This window comes from Ursus maritimus, unplaced genomic scaffold, assembly GCF_017311325.1.
Source record: "Ursus maritimus isolate PB19 unplaced genomic scaffold, ASM1731132v1 scaffold_5, whole genome shotgun sequence".
Classification (NCBI taxonomy): domain Eukaryota; kingdom Metazoa; phylum Chordata; class Mammalia; order Carnivora; family Ursidae; genus Ursus; species Ursus maritimus.
In genome coordinates, this window is record NW_024426663.1 from 84,433,460 (window position 1) to 84,453,991 (window position 20,532).

The window sequence follows — 20,532 nt, forward strand, 5'->3', positions numbered from 1 at the left end:
AAAGTAAAGCTTCCAAACTCATTTTGTGAGGCCAGCATTACCCTGATATGAAACCCAACAAAGACAGCACTAAAAAGGAGAATTACAGGCAATATCCCTAATGAAGATGGATGCAAAAATTCTCCATAAAATCCTACTAAAGTGAACCTAACAGTACATTCAAATAATCATTCACTACAACAAAATGGGATTTATTCTTTGTTGCAAGTTTGGTTCAATATTTGCAAATCAATGAACATGATACACCACATTAATAAACACAAGGATAAACACATCATGAACTTTTAAATAGATGTAGAAAACACAATTGACAACATCCAGCCATAGTAGAAAATACTCATCAAAATAGGTTTAGAGCGAAAATACTTCAACATAATATATCCCATATATGAAAGACCCACAACTAATATCATACACAAGGAAGAATGAGTTAGAGCATTTCCTCTATGGTCAGACACAAGAGAGGGATGTCCATTCCCCCACTGTTATTTGACACAGTATTGCAATTCTTACCACTGCATTCAGAAAACACAAAGAAATACAAGGCATCCAAATAGTCAACGAAGACATAAACTTTCAATGTTTGCACAAGACATGGGATTCTATTTCCTAGAGGAGAGCATAGGCAGCAACCTCTATGACATTGGCCACAGCAACTTTTTCATGACACATCTCCAAAGGCAAGAGAAACAAAAGATAAAATGAACTTGTGGGACTTCATCAAGATAAAAAGCTTCTGCACAGCCAAGGAAACAGTCAAAAAAACTAAGAGGCAGCCCACGGAATGGGAGAAGATATTTGCACATGATACTACAGATAGAAGACTGGTATCAAAGATCTATAAAGAACTGCTCAAACCCAATACACGAGAAACAAATAAACAAATCATAAAATGGGCAGAAGATATGAACAGACACTTTTACAAATGAAGACATACAAATAGCTATCAGACACATGAAAAAATGTTCAAAATCATTAGCCATCAAGGAAATTCAAATCAAAACCACATGAGATACCACCTTACACCAGTTAGAATGGCAAAAATTGACAAGGCAGGAAACAACAAATGTTGGAGAGGATATGGAGAAAGGGGATCCCTCCTACTTTGTTGGTGGAAATGCAAGTTGGTACATCCACTCTGGAAAATAGCGTGGACGTTCCTTAAAAAGTTAAAAATTGAGCTACCTTATGATCCAGCCATTGCACTATTGGGTATCTACCCCAAAGATACAGATGTAGTGAAGAGAAGGGCCATATGCACCCCAATGTTCATAGCAGCATTGTCCACAATAGCTAAATCGTGGAAGGAGCCGAGATGCCCTTCAACAGATGACTGGATTAAGAAGATATGGCCCATGTATACAATGGAATATTACTCAGCTATCAAAAAGATGATTTCTCAACACTTGCTACAACATGGATGGCACTGGAGGAGATAATGCTAAGTGAAATAAGTCAAGCAGAGAAAGACAATTATCATATGGTTTCTCTCATCTATGGAACATAAGAACTAGGAAGATCGGTAGGAGAAGAAAGGGATAAAGAAAGGGGCGTAATCAAAAGGGAGAATGAAGCATGAGAGACTATGGACTCTGAGAAACAAACTGTGGGCTTCAGAGGGGAAGGGCTGGCGGAGTGGGATAGGCTGGTGATGGGTAGTGAGGAGGGTGCATACTGCATGGTGCACTGGGTGTTATACGCAACTAATGAATCATCGAACATTACATCAAAAACCAGGGATATACTGTATGGTGACTAACATAATATAATAAAAAATATTATTATAAAAAAAGAAAATGATAAAAGCAAAGAAATAAACATACAAAAAAAAAAAAAAAGACATGCTACTCTATGTAGGAAACCCAAAAGACTCCACAAAAAAATTGCTGGAAATGATACACAAATTCAGAAAAGAAACAGGGTACAAAACTCAACATACAGAAAACTGTTGCATTTCTATACACCAATAATAAGGCAACAGAAAGATAAATCATGGAACCCATCCCATTGACAGTTATGCCAGAAACATGAAGATACCTAGAAATAAACCTAACCAAAGAAGTTAAAGACCTGTACTCAGAAAAGTATAAAACTCTGATGAAGGAAATTGAAGATGACACTAAGAAACAGAAAAATATTTCATGCTCATGGATTAGAAGAACAATTATAATTAAAATATCTGTATCACCCAAAGTAATCTACACATTTAATGTAATTACTATCAAAATATCACCAGAATTTTTCACAGAGCTAGAATCAACAATCCTAAAATTTGTATGGAGGCACAAAAGACCATGAATAACCAAAGCAAACTTGAAAAGTAATGATGGGAATATCACATTCCAGACTTCCAGTTATTTTACGAAGTTGTAGTGATCAAGACAGTGTGGTACTGGCACAAAAACAGACACATAGAGCAATGGAACAGAATAGAAAACCCAGAAATGAACCCAAAACTGTATAGTCAACTAATATTCTACAAAGCAGGAAAAAATACCCAACAGTGGGGGGGGGGCAGTATTTCAATAAATGAGGTTGGGAAACCGGACAGAAACATGCAAAAGAATGAAACTGGACTACTTTCTTACACCATACACAAAAATAAATTTAAAATGGATTAAAGACCTATATGTGAGACAGGAAACTAGGAGAATATAAAGGAGTAATCTCTTTGATGTCAGCCTTAGCAACATCTTACGTATCTATGTCTCCTGAGGTGAGGAATACAGAAGCAAAAATAAATAATTAGGGCTTTATCAGAACAAAAATTTTCTGCACAACTAAAGAAACAATCAACAATTGTTAAAGGCAAACTATGGAAATGAAGGAGATCATTGAAAATTACATATCTAATAAAGGGTTAGTATCCAAAAAATGTAATGAACTTATAAAACTCAATACCCATTAAACCAATAAGTTAATTAAAAATGAGCAGAAAACATGAACAGACATTTTTCCAATAAAGACATTCAGAGGTCCAACAGACACATGAAAAGATGTTCAACATCACTCATCATCAGGGAAATGCAAATTAAAAACAAGAATATATATTTGATTCCCCACTAAACTGACCCTTAATACATCTCTGAAAACTTGTAAGTAAATTTTAAGAACTCCTTTCCAATCTTGGCCTGAGGCCATCTTGAACTATTAGTGACTTACACTACAATGTTCAAGTCTCTGTGGAGTTTCCCAAGTGAACACACACACAAGAGAAGTCTTATCTTTAATCTCTAGGTAATGAAGAACTGCAATTATGGCTGAAATTATCTAAAATGTCAGGTGCTGGGATAGGAGGTGAGTGTATACATTTGTTTGAAAAGTATTCAGAGAGACCTGCTCAGAAAAGTGACTCCGTTCCTATGATGACTGTGGGACCACTGTCAGGTATTCAATCCCGTGATGTTGTAAAACTGGAAGATAACAACAGATTCATGTCCTAATTCTACTTTATTTTAACTCACCACATGAGTGGTGAGACTCCTCAGAAAGTGCTTAAAAGAATTTCATTATAATTAATTAAGAACTGCTGTTTATAAAAAATTAAAATAAGCCATTGATACATTAAGTAGTCTCACTAACCAGGGGATTTCAAAAAGAAAAGTTCATTTGACTGAAATGGGTTTAAACGATCCCTTTGTGTGTGTGTACAGTTACAAAATGAATAAATTGCCTAACCACTTGTATACTTAACAAATGAACCAGTTTTTCAAGATAAAAATTATGTCATTATACAATTCTGGAAATAATTGGTGTTACTCCTAATAATCTATTGTGAAATAGCAGTGAAACATTGTAAAATTGATAATAGAATTAATGACTGATATTATCTATGAACTTCTTTCCTGGATATATGATGAATAAGACTAAATTCTATACTAAGTGATACCATGTTTGTGGAAATAAGGTCACTTTAAAAATTATTCTTTGTGACAAAATATATACTAAGTATTAATATATATGGATCCAAAAGAAACTTCAGAATTGAGAAGAATTCATTTGTGCATAATCACATCAAGGTATTCTCAGAAACAATCATATTTAAAACATAAATTGTATTGGGGCGCCTGGGTGGCACAGTGGTTAAGCATCTGCCTTCTGCTCAGGGTGTGATCCCGGCGTTATGGGATCGAGCCCCACATCAGGCTCCTCTGCTGTGAGCCTGCTTCTTCCTCTCCCACTCCCCCTGCTTGTGTTCCCTCTCTCGCTGGCTGTCTCTATCTCTGTTAAATAAATAAATAAAATCTTTTAAAAAAAACATAAATGTATTTATTGATGAAAGGAAGGTACATTGTGCCAGAGCCTGTGATAATCCTCTGGACATGGGGAAGTTGTAGCTAAGTGGGGAACGCTTTAATATTGTATGTGTAAATGAGTTATACTACCCAGGAGTAAAGCTCTTTCCATGCAAGCATGTGATGTGCTCATACATTTGTTGATTCAATTGCATTAATCCTTCTGCTGTTTAGATTATCATTTGTCTTGAAATTATTATTGATTAAGGTGATCACTTTAAGAAATCATCGATTTTCTCTATGTAGGATCAAAATTAACACCTAAGATTCCAAATCCTTAATAACAATTGTACAGAGTAGAATTTCCATTTCTTAACTTGGGTATTGTGTGGGGTACTATTTTTTTATTATATGAACCTGTTATTTCTAATTAAATGATTATCTTTCTCAACTTTATCAAAAATATATAATTTAACTTATAAACAAATCAAAATAGTAAAAGCTGAATTTATATGTTTATAGGGCAATTATGTATTTTCTAAGTTTAATAGACATCTCGAAATAATTCAGGTATTCATAGAAATACTGGAAGCATTACAGTTATCTGGTATTTTTCTAACACAAATTATACCTAATTTTACTGCTTTTTGTGATTAACATTTGTAGTTTAACTTTGTGTTTGTAAGATTAAACTTCAAGGGAAATAATATCTACATTCCAAATTGATGATACTTTGTAAATACACAATGACAATGGTACATAGAAATAATCTGGAAACTACATTGCTGATAAATCAGGCATAACATGTGTGGAGATGAAAACAATTTGATGGTAACTTTCTTGATGTTGCTGGAATGATGGTAATGAAGAGGGTAAATATCACACCAATTGCTCAAAGCATTTTTAAGTATCCAGTATACATTATCTATACAATCTTACGTTAACTGTTGTTTTTTCTTCCAGGTTTACTGAAGTATACTTGGCAAATAAAAATTGTATGTATTTAAAATGTACAACTTGATGTTTTGAAATACATGCATATTGTGAAATAATCATCAAAATCAACATAATTAATATATCCATCAAATTAAACTCCTTTTCTTTCTTTTTTTCTCTCCTTTTTCTTTTTTCTTTCTTTCTTTCTTTCTTTCTTTCTTTCTTTCTTTCTTATTTCTTTCTTTCTTTCTCTTTCTTTCTTCCTTCCTTCCTTCCTTCCTTCTTTCTTTCTTTCTTCCTTTTCTTTTCTTTTTTTGATTTTGGCTTCAGTCATGATCTCAGGATCTTAAGATCAAGACTTGCTTTGTGCTCTGCACTGAGTGTGGAGTCTGCTTAAGATTCTCCCTCTTTCTCTATCTGCCCGTCCCCTGATCATACACACATGCTCTCGCTCTGTAAATAATAATAATAGTAGTAGTAGTAGTAGTAATAACTCTAATAGAAAATATCAAATGTATAACATAGTTTGTATCATTAACTATATTCACATGCTGTACATGAGATCTTCAGGACTTATTCACCTTGCATAATGGACATTTGATAGCTTTAGACCCAAATCTACCCATATTTCCCCTTCCCATCATCCATTGACAACTGCCATTTAACTTTCTGCTTCTAAGAGTTTGATCATTTTGGATACCACCCACCAGTGTAACTGGGCAGTGCTAGTATTTCTGTATGTGATTTATTCTACTTAGCACAATGTCCTCCAGTCTCATATACGCTGTTACAAATGGAAGTGTTACCTTTTTCAAGGATATTGTATATGTTCCATATTTTCTTTATCCATTCCTTTGTCGATTAACTCATAGGCTGATCACATCTTAGATATTGTGACTATTGCTGCAATAATCATGGGAGTGCACATACTATTCAAGGTACGGATTTTACTTCCTTTGGGTATATATCTGTATATACTTGGGATTGCAGTACCATATATTATTTCTATTTTTCATATTTCAGGAACTCCCATACTCTTTCATATAGGGGCTCTACCAATTCACATTCCCACCAGCTGTGCACAAGTATCCTCTTTTCTCTACGTCCTGACCAACACTTATTATCTTTTGTCTTTTTAAAAATAGCCATGGTTCATTTAATTGGTATGCCAGGGATAGTTTCAGCAACTCCCCTACCATTTGTGGAAAATTAAGTCCTGACTCTAACGATGAGGAAAACAAAGGCAGGAAGATTATAACCATAAAGGAATCATCTTAAAGCATGTGGCCCACTGATACCCATTTAAAAAATGTGAGGTGTCTCATGACTAATGACTAATTATGAGACTACTGGGAACATTGCACTTTAAGAGTCCACAATACCTAAATCGAAGAAGGAATGGAGATGCTCTCAACAGATGACTGGATTAAGAAGTTGCGGTCCATGGGGCGCCTGGGAGGCACAGTGGTTAAGCGTCTGCCTTCTGCTCAGGGTGTGATCCCAGTGTTGTGGGATCGAGCCCCACATCAGGCTCCTCTGCTATGAGCCTGCTTCTTCCTCTCCCACTCCCCCTGCTTGTGTTCCCTCTCTCACTGGCTGTCTCTATCTCTGTCAAATAAATAAATAAAATCTTTAAAAAAAAAGAAGTTGTGGTCCATACATACAATGGAATATTACTCAGCTATCAAAAAGAATGATTTCTCAACATTTGCTGCAACATGTAAGGCACTGAAGGAGATAATGCTGAGTGAAATAAGTCAAGCAGAGAAAGACAATTATCATATGATTTCTCTCATCTATGGAACATAAGAACTAGGAAGATCGGTAGGGGAAGAAAGGGATAAAGAAAGGGGGGGTAATCAGAAAGGGGAATGAAGCATGAGAGACTATGGACTCTGAGAAACAAACTGAGGGCTTCAGAGCGGAGAGGGTGGGGGAATGGGATAGGCTGGTGATGGGTACTAAGGAGGGCATGTATTGCATGGTGCACTGGGTGTTATACGCAACTAATGAATCATCGAACATTACATCAGAAAGCAAGGATGTACTGTATGGTGACTAGCATAATATAATAAAAAAACATTTTTAAAAAATGACTCCGTGGAATCAGCTCTGTTAGAGCAAGTAGGGCGACAGGAAGCTGATTCTCTGCCCTTGAAGAGACAGCACAACAGACAACCTAAAGAGATACAGCATAGAAGAAGCAGTTTGCAAAACACTTGATGCGTATCAAAAGGATTTTAATTTATTGATCTCAGAAAACATTCTGGAGGGGAAGAGACACTTGGGAGAATTCTCCAAGGACACACACACACACACACACACACACACACACACACACAGCTGGAAGGTGCAGATTCCCTCCTGCAACAAGAGCATAAATAAATGCCCTCATGCAGGAACCAGGACTTTTCTGACCCCACTACCTAACTTTCTAACACTGCTGCATGTTTCTACATGCACTTTCTGCATCCACCCCCCTCCAACTCTGTTGGCCTTGGTCCTTGCAGCTACAGGGCCCCTTCCAGAGATGACCTGCACACAAACATTGCTAACACTATAAATCTTTCCCAGACACACACTGAGACACATACTCATCATATGTGCCTCCAGTACATTTTTGGCTGGAGCCCATTCAAAATGTTACCACAAACCTGGCACTGTGCAAATATTCAGCACAGGTGCCATCACAAATTCAAAGTAACTCCTGCACTGGAGAGAGGGAATGATAACAACACGAGTAAGGTAGACTGGTGACTGGTGTCTCAGCAGTGGGCTGGTTGCATAGAGTTGATCTGACTACAGGCCCCACCCACAAATGAAAGCATCTTGGGACAATGCAGGGAAAGTATCCTGCAGTTTGGTGCTACTGCATCTCTGTAAAATGTCTGGTATATCTCAATTCAAGCACAAGGAGGACACACAATAAACCACTAATAACATAGGAACCAAACCATGCCCAAAACTGGAAAAGGAGCCACTTTAGACAACTGAATTGAGGGGAAAAGTGGCTCAGCTACAACATCAGGTGCACACAACACACACAGGAGACACACTTGAAACATCAGTTGATGGTGAAATGGGAACTTTGCTGCACTGCAAGGCATTACAGAACCTCTTCTTCATAAGGTCACTAACTTCAAGAAGAAGAGACATAGATGACACTCATAACACCCAGAAACAGACACAGAGAGTTAAACGAAATGAGGAGACAAAGAAACATATCCCAAATGAAAAACAGAACAGACTCATCCAGAGACCAAAATGAAACAAAGTTAACTAATATGCCTGAAAAATAATTTAAAGTAATGATCATAAAGATAAATTCATTAGACTTAAGAAACCAGTGGAAGCTATCAGTGAGACCCTCAACAAACAGATAGAAAACAGAAAAAAGAACCACTTAGTGATGAAGAACATAATAAATGACACATAGACCAATGGAACAGAATAGAGAACCCAGAAATAGACCCTTGGCTCTTTGGGCAACTAATCTTTGATAAAGCAGGAAAAAACATCCAGTGGAAAAAAGACAGTGTCTTCAAAAAATGGTGCTGGGAAAATTGGACAGCTACATGCAAAAGAATGAAACTTGACCACTCTCTCACACCATACACAAAGATAAACTCCAAATGGATGAAAGACCTCGATGTGAGACAGGAGTCCATCAATATCCTAGGGGAGAACATAGGCAGCAACCTCTACAACATCAGCCACAGCAACCTTTTTCATGACACATCTCCAAAGGCAAGAGAAACAAAGAAAAAGTGAACTTGTGGGACTTTATCAAGATAAAAACTTCTGCACAGCCAAGGGAACAGTCAAAAGAACTAAGAGGCAGCCCAAGGAATGGGAGAATATATTTGCGAATGACACTACAGATAAAAGACTGGTATCCAGGATCTAAAAAGAACTTCTCAAACTCAATACACAAGAAACAAATAAACAAATCATAAAATAGGCAGAAGATATGAACAGACACTTTTCTAATGAAGACATACAAATGGCTAACAGACACATGAAAAAATGTTCAAAATCATTAGCCATCAGGGAAATTCAAATCAAAACCACACTGAGATACCACTTTACGCCAGTTAGAATGGCAAAAATGGACAAGGCAAGAAACATCAATTGTTGGAAAGGATGTGGAGAAACGGGATCCCACTTACATTGTTGGTGGGAATGCAGGTTGGTGCAGCCACTCTGGGAAACAGTGTGGAGGTCCCTTAAAAAGTTAAAAATTGAGCTACCCTATGACCCAGCCATTGCACTACTGGGTATTTACCCCAAAGATACAGAAGTAGTGAAGAGAAGGGCCATATGCACCCCAATGTTCATAGCAGCATTGTCCACATAGCTAAATCGTGGAAGGAGACGAGATGCCCTTCAACAGATGACTGGATTAAGAAGATGTGGTCCATATATACATGGAAAATTACTCAGCCATCAAAAAGAACGATTTCTCAAATTTTGCTGCAACATGGACGGGACTGGAGGAGATAATGCTAAGCGAAAAAAGTCAAGCAGAGAAACACAATTATCATATGGTTTCACTCATTTATGGAACCTAGGAAGTAAGAAGGTCAGTAAGAGAAGAAAGGGAAGAAGAAAGGGGGGTAAACAGAAGGGGGAATGAACCACGAGAGACTATGGACACTGGGAAACAAACTGAGGGCTTCGCGGGGGGAGGGGGTGGATGGGATAGGCTGTTGATGGGTATTACAGAGGACACGTATTGCATGGTGCACTGGGTGTTATACACAAGTAATGAATCATGGAACTTTACATGAAAAACTAGGGATGTACTGTATGGCGACTAACATAATAAAAATATTATTATTTAAAAAATTATAAATAAATAATTGAGGCATATGAAAACATAAACAAAGATATTGAAACCTATGAAGCTCAGATAAATCATTGTTAAGGAGAATTGCAGTAAACATTTGCATTTAACAAACAAGAAATTTCTCAAATCAACAGCTAAATGTCATAATTTAATCAGCTAGAAAAAGAAAAAAACAGTTAAACCCAAAGCTTAGAAGGTAAGAAATGTTTAAGATTAGGGCAGAGATCGTTAATAATAGCATAGGAAAAGCAGCAAAGAAAAACATCAAAACTAAAGTAGGGTTCTTTGAAAATGGACAAAATATTAGCTATATTAATCAAGAAAAAAAGAAGGCTCAAAATATCAATATCAGCAATGAGAGTGGGTACATTAATGTAAATTTTTTAGATATAAAATAATTATGAATGGAATTTGAATAATCATACATTAACAAGCTGGATAACAAAGAATAAATGGACACATTCTTAGATGGAAGCACTTGACCAAGACTGCATTATAAAGAAATATACAATTTAAGTAGATCTATAATTAGTAAGGAATTTGACTAGGTAATTAAGTCCTTTCAACTAAAAATGTCCTTGGGCCAAATGACTTCACTGGTTAATATTTCCAAGTGTACAAAAACGAATTAACACCAATTCATTTCAAACTCTTGCAAAAACTAGAAGAGAAGAGAATACATACTAACTCATTCCATGAGGACAACATTGCCCTGATACCAAAGCCAGAAATAATATTGGTCTGGGTATCAGTCTTTATATAAAAGTTTTTTTTAAAGATACTGGCACTCAGAATTCATCAGTACATGAAAACTATTAGAGAATACAGGAAGCTTCATGCACCAAAACAACTTCGAAAAAGAATAAGATGGGAAGACTAGGAGTTCCTGTTTTGAAAATTAAATATAAAACAATAGTAATCAAAACAGAGTGATAATCAAACAGCCAAGGCCATCTTGAGAAAAAAGAACAAAGCTGGAGGTCTCACAATCCCAGGTTTCAAGCTACTTCAAAGCCAAATAAATAAATAAATAAATAAATAAATAAAAGATAGATAGATAGATAGATAGATAGATAGATAGATAGATAGATGATAGATAGATAGATAGATGATAGATAGAAAGATATAGATATATGGTGCAGACACAGAAACTGACACATAGATCAATAAAACAAAATAGCTTAGAAATAAACCAACACTTATATGGTCAATTAATTACAAAAAAGGGAATAAGAATATATAACGGGAGAAAGGACAGTCTCTTCAGTAAATGGTGCTATGAAAACTGGACAGCTTAATGAAAAAGAATTAAGCTAAACCACTTTCTACACCATATACAAATATAAACTCAAAATGGATATTCTCAAAAATTCCTCAAAAAGGAAGTTATTGCCTTGACATCAGCCATAGAATCGAATTTCTAGATGTGACTTCTCTGGCAAGAGAAGCAAAAATCCACATTAAACCCTTAGAACTACAGCGTTTGTTTTTTTTTTTTTTTAATGTCAAGTGAAAGAAACCATCAACAAAACAAAAAATCAATCTTCTGATTGGGAGAAGATATTTGCAAATGATATACTTAATAAGAGATTAATATCCAAATATATGAAGAACTTATACGTGAGAGATATAATATTCAATAAGTCTGAGTAAGTATACTTGTTTACCCAATGAATCGACCTCTAACAGAGCTATTAAAACAGCTACACAAATCATCAGAACTCATTTCTAAACTTTGTGCTAAGGCCATGCTGAGCTACTGGTGATTTAACCTTCATTATTCATGTCTCAGTGGACATTTGCAAGTGAATACACACATTAAACATCACGTGTTATCCTTAATCTCCAAAGATGTCCTGAAATCATGCTTGCTGTTTAGTCTTTACGGAGTTATCTAAAATGCCAAGTGCAGGGATAATAGAGAAGTATAAACACTGGTTTGAAAAAGACTCAAATAAGTCTATTCAGAAAAATGGCTGCCTTCATAGGATGCCAGGAGGACCAATGTCAGCTTTCCAAAACGGTAAGTTTGTAAACATGCACGATAATAAACGGTACATGTCTTACTTGTATTTTTATTTTAATTTATAATTTAAGGTTGAGATACTTCCACAATGCTTAAGATAATTTTGATTAGAATTAATAAAAACTACTTTAATAAACTATTAGAACTAACAATTGATACATTCAAGCATTTATTAACTATGGAAATTCAATGGAAAAATTTATTCAACTGAAGTCGATTTAAATGATATATATATTTTTATATTTTTGTGTACTTCATATTTTCATATTAGATATATAATTAAAACTTAAAAAGTAAATAGATTGGTTACATACTTGTGTACTTTAAAAAACATGAAACTCTCTTTAAATCCAAAACAAAACAGAATTCTTGAAAGAACTGGTGCTGTCCCTAGTAATCTATTATGAAATGGTAGTAAATATGGTGGAACTGATAGTTTAATCAATGGCTGATATTATCTACAAGCATCAATGAACATTTTTTTCTGAATTTATGGTAAATAAAACTAATGTCTACACTAAATGATACTATATTCATGAAAATACGGTCACTTTAAAAATAATAATTCTGACAAAATATATACTAAATATATGAGTGCAAATGGAACTGAAAATGTGAGAATTTGTCTGAACCAAGGGATTTTTAGAAAAATAATTGAATTTGAAAAAGACATATTATCCATTGAGAAAGGAAATACATATTGAGTCCAGAGCCTGTAATGGACCTCCAGCAGATGGGGGAGATTGCAACTGAATAAAGAATGCTTTAGTATGGCATATGTAGCATAAATTTTGTTTACAGAAGTAGAGCTATTTTCATGCAAGCATATAATGTGATCATATTGCTGTTCATTCTATTGGGTTAATTCTTTTGGCATTGTAGATTATTGACTGCAACGAAGTCATTCCCAATTCAAAGTGGCCAGTTTAGGAAATGAGTGATGTAATCTGTGTAAGAGTTGGTCAAGTTTGGAAATACAAGATTTTAACTGGAGTTTGAGTGAGCATAGCTGCACTGTTTACAATAGAAAATGGTTTAGGATCTAGTTCATAAATGTCCTTTCTGGGTGGGAAGGAAATGAGGGCCTTTGTAAGAGACAGGGTTGAGTCATATTGGGTAGGCTTTAGATGGGTCCACATGAAATTCAATGAATAAAGCTAGCTTGTAGGAGTCCAAATCATCAATAGTGATTATAAAAAAATAACCATTTCCTATTTCTTTCCTGGATTTGGGGTGGAGGCTCTTTTGGCAATGAGCACAAAGCAGTTAAATGTTTCCCAGTATAAACATTTATTGCTTATGCGTGTTTTTTCCTTACATGCATCTGTGTTTTCTAATTAAATGACTTCTTCCTATATTTTATTCAAAAGCATAAGATGGAATTTACAATAATAGTCAAATAGTAATGACTATATCTCTGTATGGAGGCAATATTTCCTGAATGTAAATGTCACCTTCTGGAAATAATTCAGGCATTCATTGGGATAGTGATGTGTTATGATTATTTTTTAACACAAATTTTGCCCAAATTTGCTGCTTTCTGTGTTTAACTATTTTTTTTTTTTAATTTTCTTTTGGGGCACCTTGGTGGCTCAGTCAGTTAAGCATCTGCCTTAGGCTCAGGTCATGATCCCAGGGTCCTGATATTGAGCCCTGCATCTGGATCCCTGATTGGCAGGGTGCCTGCTTCTCCTTCTCCTGCTGCCATTGCTTGTGCTCACTCTCTGTTAAATAAATAAATATAATCTTTAAAAAAAAAGTTAACTGAAAAACTAAATAAAAATTAAAAAATAAAATTTTCTTTGCCTGTCACTAACTTTCTAGTGCAATAATAGTACATCTGTGATAACAATTTAGGACGCTTTGTGAAAATCAATGACTGTTCTGAAACTTTTTGGGAACAATGCCCCTGAGAAATCCAAGGATGACAGATGTGTGGATAAAAATGGTATGATGGTAACTATGCTGATTTTAGTGGCAATGGTAAAGATGGTAAAAAATGTCACAGCTACAGGTCGCTGGTCACTCATGCAACTTACATCTGAATTATCCAGTATAAATTACCCCATTCAGTCTAGTAATAACTCTCATTTTAGTTTTTTTTTTCAGATTTTTTTAGGTATAACTGACAAAACTCATATATATTTAAGGTGCACAACTTCATTTAAGATACTACACTTTAAAACAATCACTACAATCAAACAAATTAGCATATCCACCAGTTCACTTAGCTTTTTTTTTTTTTTTTTTTTTTTTGGCTTGTGAGAATACTACCAACTGGTGAGATCTACACTAACAGAAAATTTCAAATATACAATGTTGTTAACTATATTTAAACTGCTCTACAATAGATCGGATTCAACATGTTTACTGGAAACTGTAGCATTTGACCCACATGTTCCCATTTCTTCCTCCCTTTAGGCACTGACAATCATCATTCCACTCCATACTTCCTAAGGTTGACTCCATATACAATTGTAATTATTAGTGTTTCTTTTCCCATGTCTGACTTATTTCACTTGGCTTAATGTCCTCCAGGTTGTTCCATGTTGCTGTTGTTGTGTTATAGATGATAGATGATGATTGATAGATTGATTGATAGATGATAAATAGATAGATGATAGATAGATATAGATATGTGTATACGTATATATATACACATTTCATTTATCCAGTTATTTGTCAGTGAATACCTAAAATTAATGTCCTTATATTATCTATTATGAATAACATTGCAGTAATGATTATAGGAGTACAAGTATAACTTCAAACTTGATTTCATTTTATTTCCTTTGGGTATATATCCAAAAGTGGGATTGTTGGATCATATGGTAATTTTACTTTAACTTTTTGAAGATCTGCTATACTATTTTCCCTAATGGCTGTACTAATTTATATTCCCATCAAAAGGGCTCAAGTGTTGTGTTTTCTCTACACTCTCTCCAGCACTCATTTTTTAAAATTTTTTGATATTAGCCATTCTAAAAAGTGTGACATCATATCTCATGATTCTTATCTGTTCTACTTATGAGGTACAGGTTCAGAGAGTTGAATTCACTAACCCAAGTTTACAGTTTTAGTAAGTGACAGAACTAGAATTAGATCTAGCATTGGCTCCAAAAATCTGCATCATCTTTTTTGATAAAGCAAAATAAACTTCTCTTCAATCTGAATCCAAACTCAAAGTATATAGTGATAAATCAGATATCTCTCAAAATATCTGTGTACCTACTTTCCTATTTATCTATCAGTGCAGACTCACCACTGTGCTATTTCATGAAGGTGTATATAGAAGCACTCAGATATATGTACATACAAATACTGTGCATTTTGGATCTCTGTATACAATAAAATCTTTAGGATCACAAGCTCTGTAACGATCTAAACATCTAAAAATACACAATGCTTAAATATTTAATAAAAGTATTAATTCCTAAGTCACTTCAGCATTCTGAACTCTATACTGTTTGTCCTTTTTAATACAATCTGTTGTGGAAACATTGGAAGGCATGAAAAATTGCATGTATGACTCATTGCACAGACACTGTAGAGAACTGTGCTTGGCTAGACTCCAGAGGATTCTCCTCTCAGTAATGGGATTCATTCTAGGAAAGCCAATTCACAATGCTGTAAAATCTAGATAACTGATAGCAATGCAAAATAATTATTATCTATGAACAAACAGATACAATTATGAACAAACTTTGTTCAAAGAACTAAGGTAGACTTTATGCAGCCAATAGGTTCAAGGTAGTGCTGGGGAAAAAAAGATCTGATAGGTCTTTTATAGAATTCTTCCCCTGTAGGTGAGTAAAGGAATTTCTTTTGGTAAAGTTCACTCAAAAAGTATGACAGTGTTCTTGAAAAGAGGGGAAACAACCCAAATTTATATGAGAACTGGTGGAGATTTTTTTTCCATTCAGATGCTTATAAAAGTTGTCTTTGATTCTTTATAAAATTTTCAGGAAAACAATTGAAAGCTTCTTTGGTAAATGCACATTCTCTTGCAACTACGCAATAATCAGACAAAATCTAACATGACCAGACTCATTTAGTTATCTGAAAGAACTTTCTTTGAAATTCATTTGCTTCAGAAGAAAATTCTACATTGGTATCTAGAGGACTTTGTCACTGGACAGATTTGTCACTGGATCACTATATAGTCTTAAATAATTTATTTCTCATCACGTGGAATCCATTTGTCATCTTTATAATAATGATCCTATGATTGAAAAATCTCTTTATTCTGCAAATATGTGAATCACTAAAGTGAGATATTGGTCATCTTTTATTTGCAATTAATTTGAAACATTAGAAACACAGGAAAAAGAATATCTGCAATATTGACAATGCTTATTGTTATTAACCTAAATTATTATGGGCATTATTTAGAGAATCTTCCTCATTAAGATATAAGAATGTACTGAACATATGCATTTACAAACCAATTTACAGTGGAGATAAAACTGATGAGGATGATTCTTTGTAAGCAAAATCACCTAGGGAAAAATTGGGGCAAGATATGGATTGGAGTTCATTGAGGGGGTCTGGGAGTGGTGTGTGTATTCTCTACACCATTGATTAAAGTTGTATTGTTGCAGGAACAAGAGAAAATATGATTAAGACTCCAAATAGGGGGAAACAAGAAATATCTTGAAATGACAAAATAGAAGCACTAACCCAATTTATTTAGGCATAACGGAACTTACATACATTCTTGACTCTGTTTCAACTATAGTAAATTTTTACTTAATAGATGTTATAGTTTTCTTTTCATTTCTATTTAGTTTTGAGTAGTTAAAAATAACCATTTTTATTTCATAATTGTTGCCTAAAAATATTTAGTGTTAAGATAGGATTATTTTAAATACAATTTAATATATAAATACCTGCATCTATCTATCATCTAAGTTAAGACAAGAAATCCAAAGAATTTCCTTAAATCTCTGAAACTTGATTTATCATCTGTAAATATCTGTAGCCATACTGATGGTTGTATCAACCTCAAGAGACATTGCTTCATGTAGACCCAGAGTCCTGCTGGTATTTCACTGTAGTTTCAGAGATTCTTATCTGCAATAATCTGAATACATGTAAATTACTAACTGAAATAACTTTTATATCACTTCAATATTTTATTCCAAGAATGCATGGACATGGTATCAACAAACCACAGGGTAAAATGATGGTCCCATAACCCATTCCTCTTGACAGCCAAGGCAAATACTTCAAATTATTTTACAATTTTCCCAGTACTTCCTCAATATTTTAAACAATATGCTCATCTTCTGATGCTTGATTCCTAAATCCCAAATATCAGGCCACTATTTGTAACTCAGGCCACCATGGATGAAGTGTCATCCCCTCCCTACATCATCAAACTTTCCCCTCCCCTCCCCATTCTGTCAAGATTGTTACATCCCAGGTTATGTTTGAGGACAAGTATCGATAGCTTTCTTCCATCTCCTAGAATGTATTGTTTGCATATAAAATATATAACATGTTAAACACAATGTTATTTTATATACATTACTGCATATATTTCTTTTCAGATTACCATTATTTCTCTCAAGGAGAATTTAGGATATCTATCTACCTGATATTGAGGATTATCAAGAAATTCTTTTCAAGAAATATTTCATATTTTCAAGAAAATGTCATTTAATAGATTATTTTTTCTGTGTTCTCTGCATCATCTTTGAATACTGTAGCTCAAATATACAGGTTGTGAAAAAATGTTTTCTATAATAATATTTGCTTAAAAATAAATATTTTGTCAAAAATAAATCAATGTCATATGCATTTACNGGAATGCCCATAAGTATATGTTGGGTCACCTTACATTAGTCCTCTCATTTTCTTATCTATGTAAGATTTTGTCTGTTTGATTTTCATCAATTCATCATTTGAAACTTTCATTAAATTTATGATATTAGTTATTATCCTTTATTTTTCAGAAGTCTTTTATTGTCATTGGCATTTCATTTTATATAACACATGGACTTATTACTTTGGATTTAACAACTTCTCATACTGCTCTAAAGACATCAGATTTTTGTAAAGCTTTCTTGCATTTATGCCAATCATTTTTAATTCAGTCTGTGTGTCTGTCTGTGTTTCATATGAAGACTTCCTCAACAGTCTGATGGCTTTGGTCCTAGAAAAGTATGAGACACTGAAGCACTACAATCCTTTGTAGGCATAACATGCTGGGATATACTCACTGATGGTATTCCTTCTAGAGAAGATTCCCTCCTCTCATTCCCACTTAGAATGCTCTCAAAATGCCATTACTCCTTCTCCTTTGTATGTGTCTGTTCCTTAAAATTTCTTCTCCTGAAAGGTTCTTAACCTTTTCACCTCTGATTTTGCCCTCTACTCTCTTTCCCACTTTCTTTAAATTGATGCAGATTTACTTGTTTATTATTATGTTAGTTCAGTCTTATGACAGGGGGGTGATACAAATAGGGACTAAACTCTCACACTTATTTAAAAATAGAATGAGTTTTAAATACACAAAAGGAAGAGCTAAGACAGAATAAGAAAAGGTGTCATAAAGCAATGCATAACGTTATATAATTACTGAGAAACTGTTGAACACAATACAGATCTTTTCAGAGAGCATGAGCAGAATCATGGAGCTACACTAAAAATTTAGAATAAGTTATCAGGAAAAGAGTTTCCTTAAACTAAAGCATTTGAATATTGAGTGAGGAGTAAAAAGAAATCTACTTCATATAAGTTATATTTGGCAATAACTATTCTTTGTAGTTTTCTGGGGAAAAAGGAGGAGCTAATAATGCTTGTCACCTAAAAAGTTTGATTTGCCAAGCTTTCTAAGGAAAATAAACAAATGAACAAGCAAACAGCATGACCTGATAGACTACTATAGTTTCAAAAATATTAGAGCTTAATTATAAAATATACTCAAGTCTGGGTATGTTATTTATGCATTTACATTGACGGACAATGCATACATAAAAAGCATGAGTTCTGATGTTGATAATAACAACATTTACATAATAAAATATATGTATCCAATAAAAATAAAATATATGTATCATAATAAAGTCACAGAAATATATTATCCTTACAAATTTACACATTTCCATGAAATATTTTGGAGACAGTTGCATGTGTAATGAAGATTTTATCTATGAGGTAAAAATTGACTGCTTTTTCAAAATATGTGTTAATGTTTTTAAAAGCTGCAATATGCCCTAAATAAATCACAGTGGAAGCAAAATAATGAATTAATAAGAGATTATTTTTCTGTATTTCATATGTGTCTCTCTTTAGGGGAAGTATATTAATATCACATGGAAAATATTAATGAAACATCTACTGATTTCTTCTTAATGGGCTTATTCCCACCATCAAGGTTTGGCCTGTTTTTCTTCATTCTCATTTTTCTCATTTTCCTAATGGCTCTGTTTGGAAACCTGTCCATGATCATTCTCATCCTCCTGGACACCCATCTTCATACACCCATGTATTTTCTACTTAGTCAGCTCTCTTTCATGGACTTGAACTTCATCTCCAACATTGCCCCCAGGATGATCTCTGATTATCTCTTTGATAATAAGTCTATTTCTTTCATCGGGTGTGGAATTCAGAGCTTCCTTTTCATTGCTTTAGCTGGTGCAGAAGGATTAATATTGGCCTCTATGGCCTATGATCGCTATGTGGCTATTTGCTTTCCTCTCCACTATCCCATTCGTATGAGCAAAAGAGTATATATGTTGATGATAACAGGATCGTGGATCATGGGCTCAATCAACTCCTGTGCCCACACTCTATATGCCCTCCATATACCTTACTGTGGATCCAGGACCATCAACCATTTCTTCTGTGACGTTCCAGCCATGTTGACTCTGGCCTGCATGGACACCTGGGTCTATGAATACACAGTGTTTGTGAGCACTTCCCTCTTCCTTGTGTGTCCTTTCATTGGCACTGCATGTTCCTATGGCCGGGTTCTCCATGCCATCTGCTGCATGCGGTCAACAGAAGGGAAGAAGAAGGCCTATTCGACCTGCAGCACCCATCTTACTGTGGTGACTTTCTACTATGCACCCTTTGTTTACACTTATTTACGCCCAAGATCCTTCCGATCTCCCACAGAGGACAAGGTCCTGGCTGTCTTCTACACCATCCTGACCCCAATGCTCAACCCCATCATCTACAGCCTGAGAAACAAGGAGGTGATGGGGGCCCTGAGAAGAGTAATTCAGAGGATCTGCTCTGTAAAAAAATAACACTAACACTAGTCCTGTTGCTTATAAGTATATTAGTTTCACCTTATAAACTGTTTAAGAACAATGCCATTCCATGGTTGAAGACAGAGTTTAAATAAATCTAGAAAATTAATAGAATAGATTTGACAAAATAATTAAATATTCTCAATCACATTCTTGTGGTAATTTTTATTTTTTATTTCTTCTTTCATGAAAAATAATTTGTTAACTGAATGTTGAAGTCTAAAG

At 34.6% G+C, this 20,532-nt stretch overlaps 1 protein-coding gene across 1 annotated transcript; it reads left to right on the forward strand.

Annotated features, from left to right (window-relative positions):
- Nucleotides 1-19,365: 19,365 nt before the first annotated feature.
- On the forward strand, nucleotides 19,366-20,304 carry LOC103680585 (olfactory receptor 2L8-like). Its single transcript, XM_008710087.1, has one exon. It carries the CDS (start codon nucleotides 19,366-19,368, stop codon nucleotides 20,302-20,304), a length of 939 nt encoding a protein of 312 aa, XP_008708309.1.
- Nucleotides 20,305-20,532: the final 228 nt, after the last annotated feature.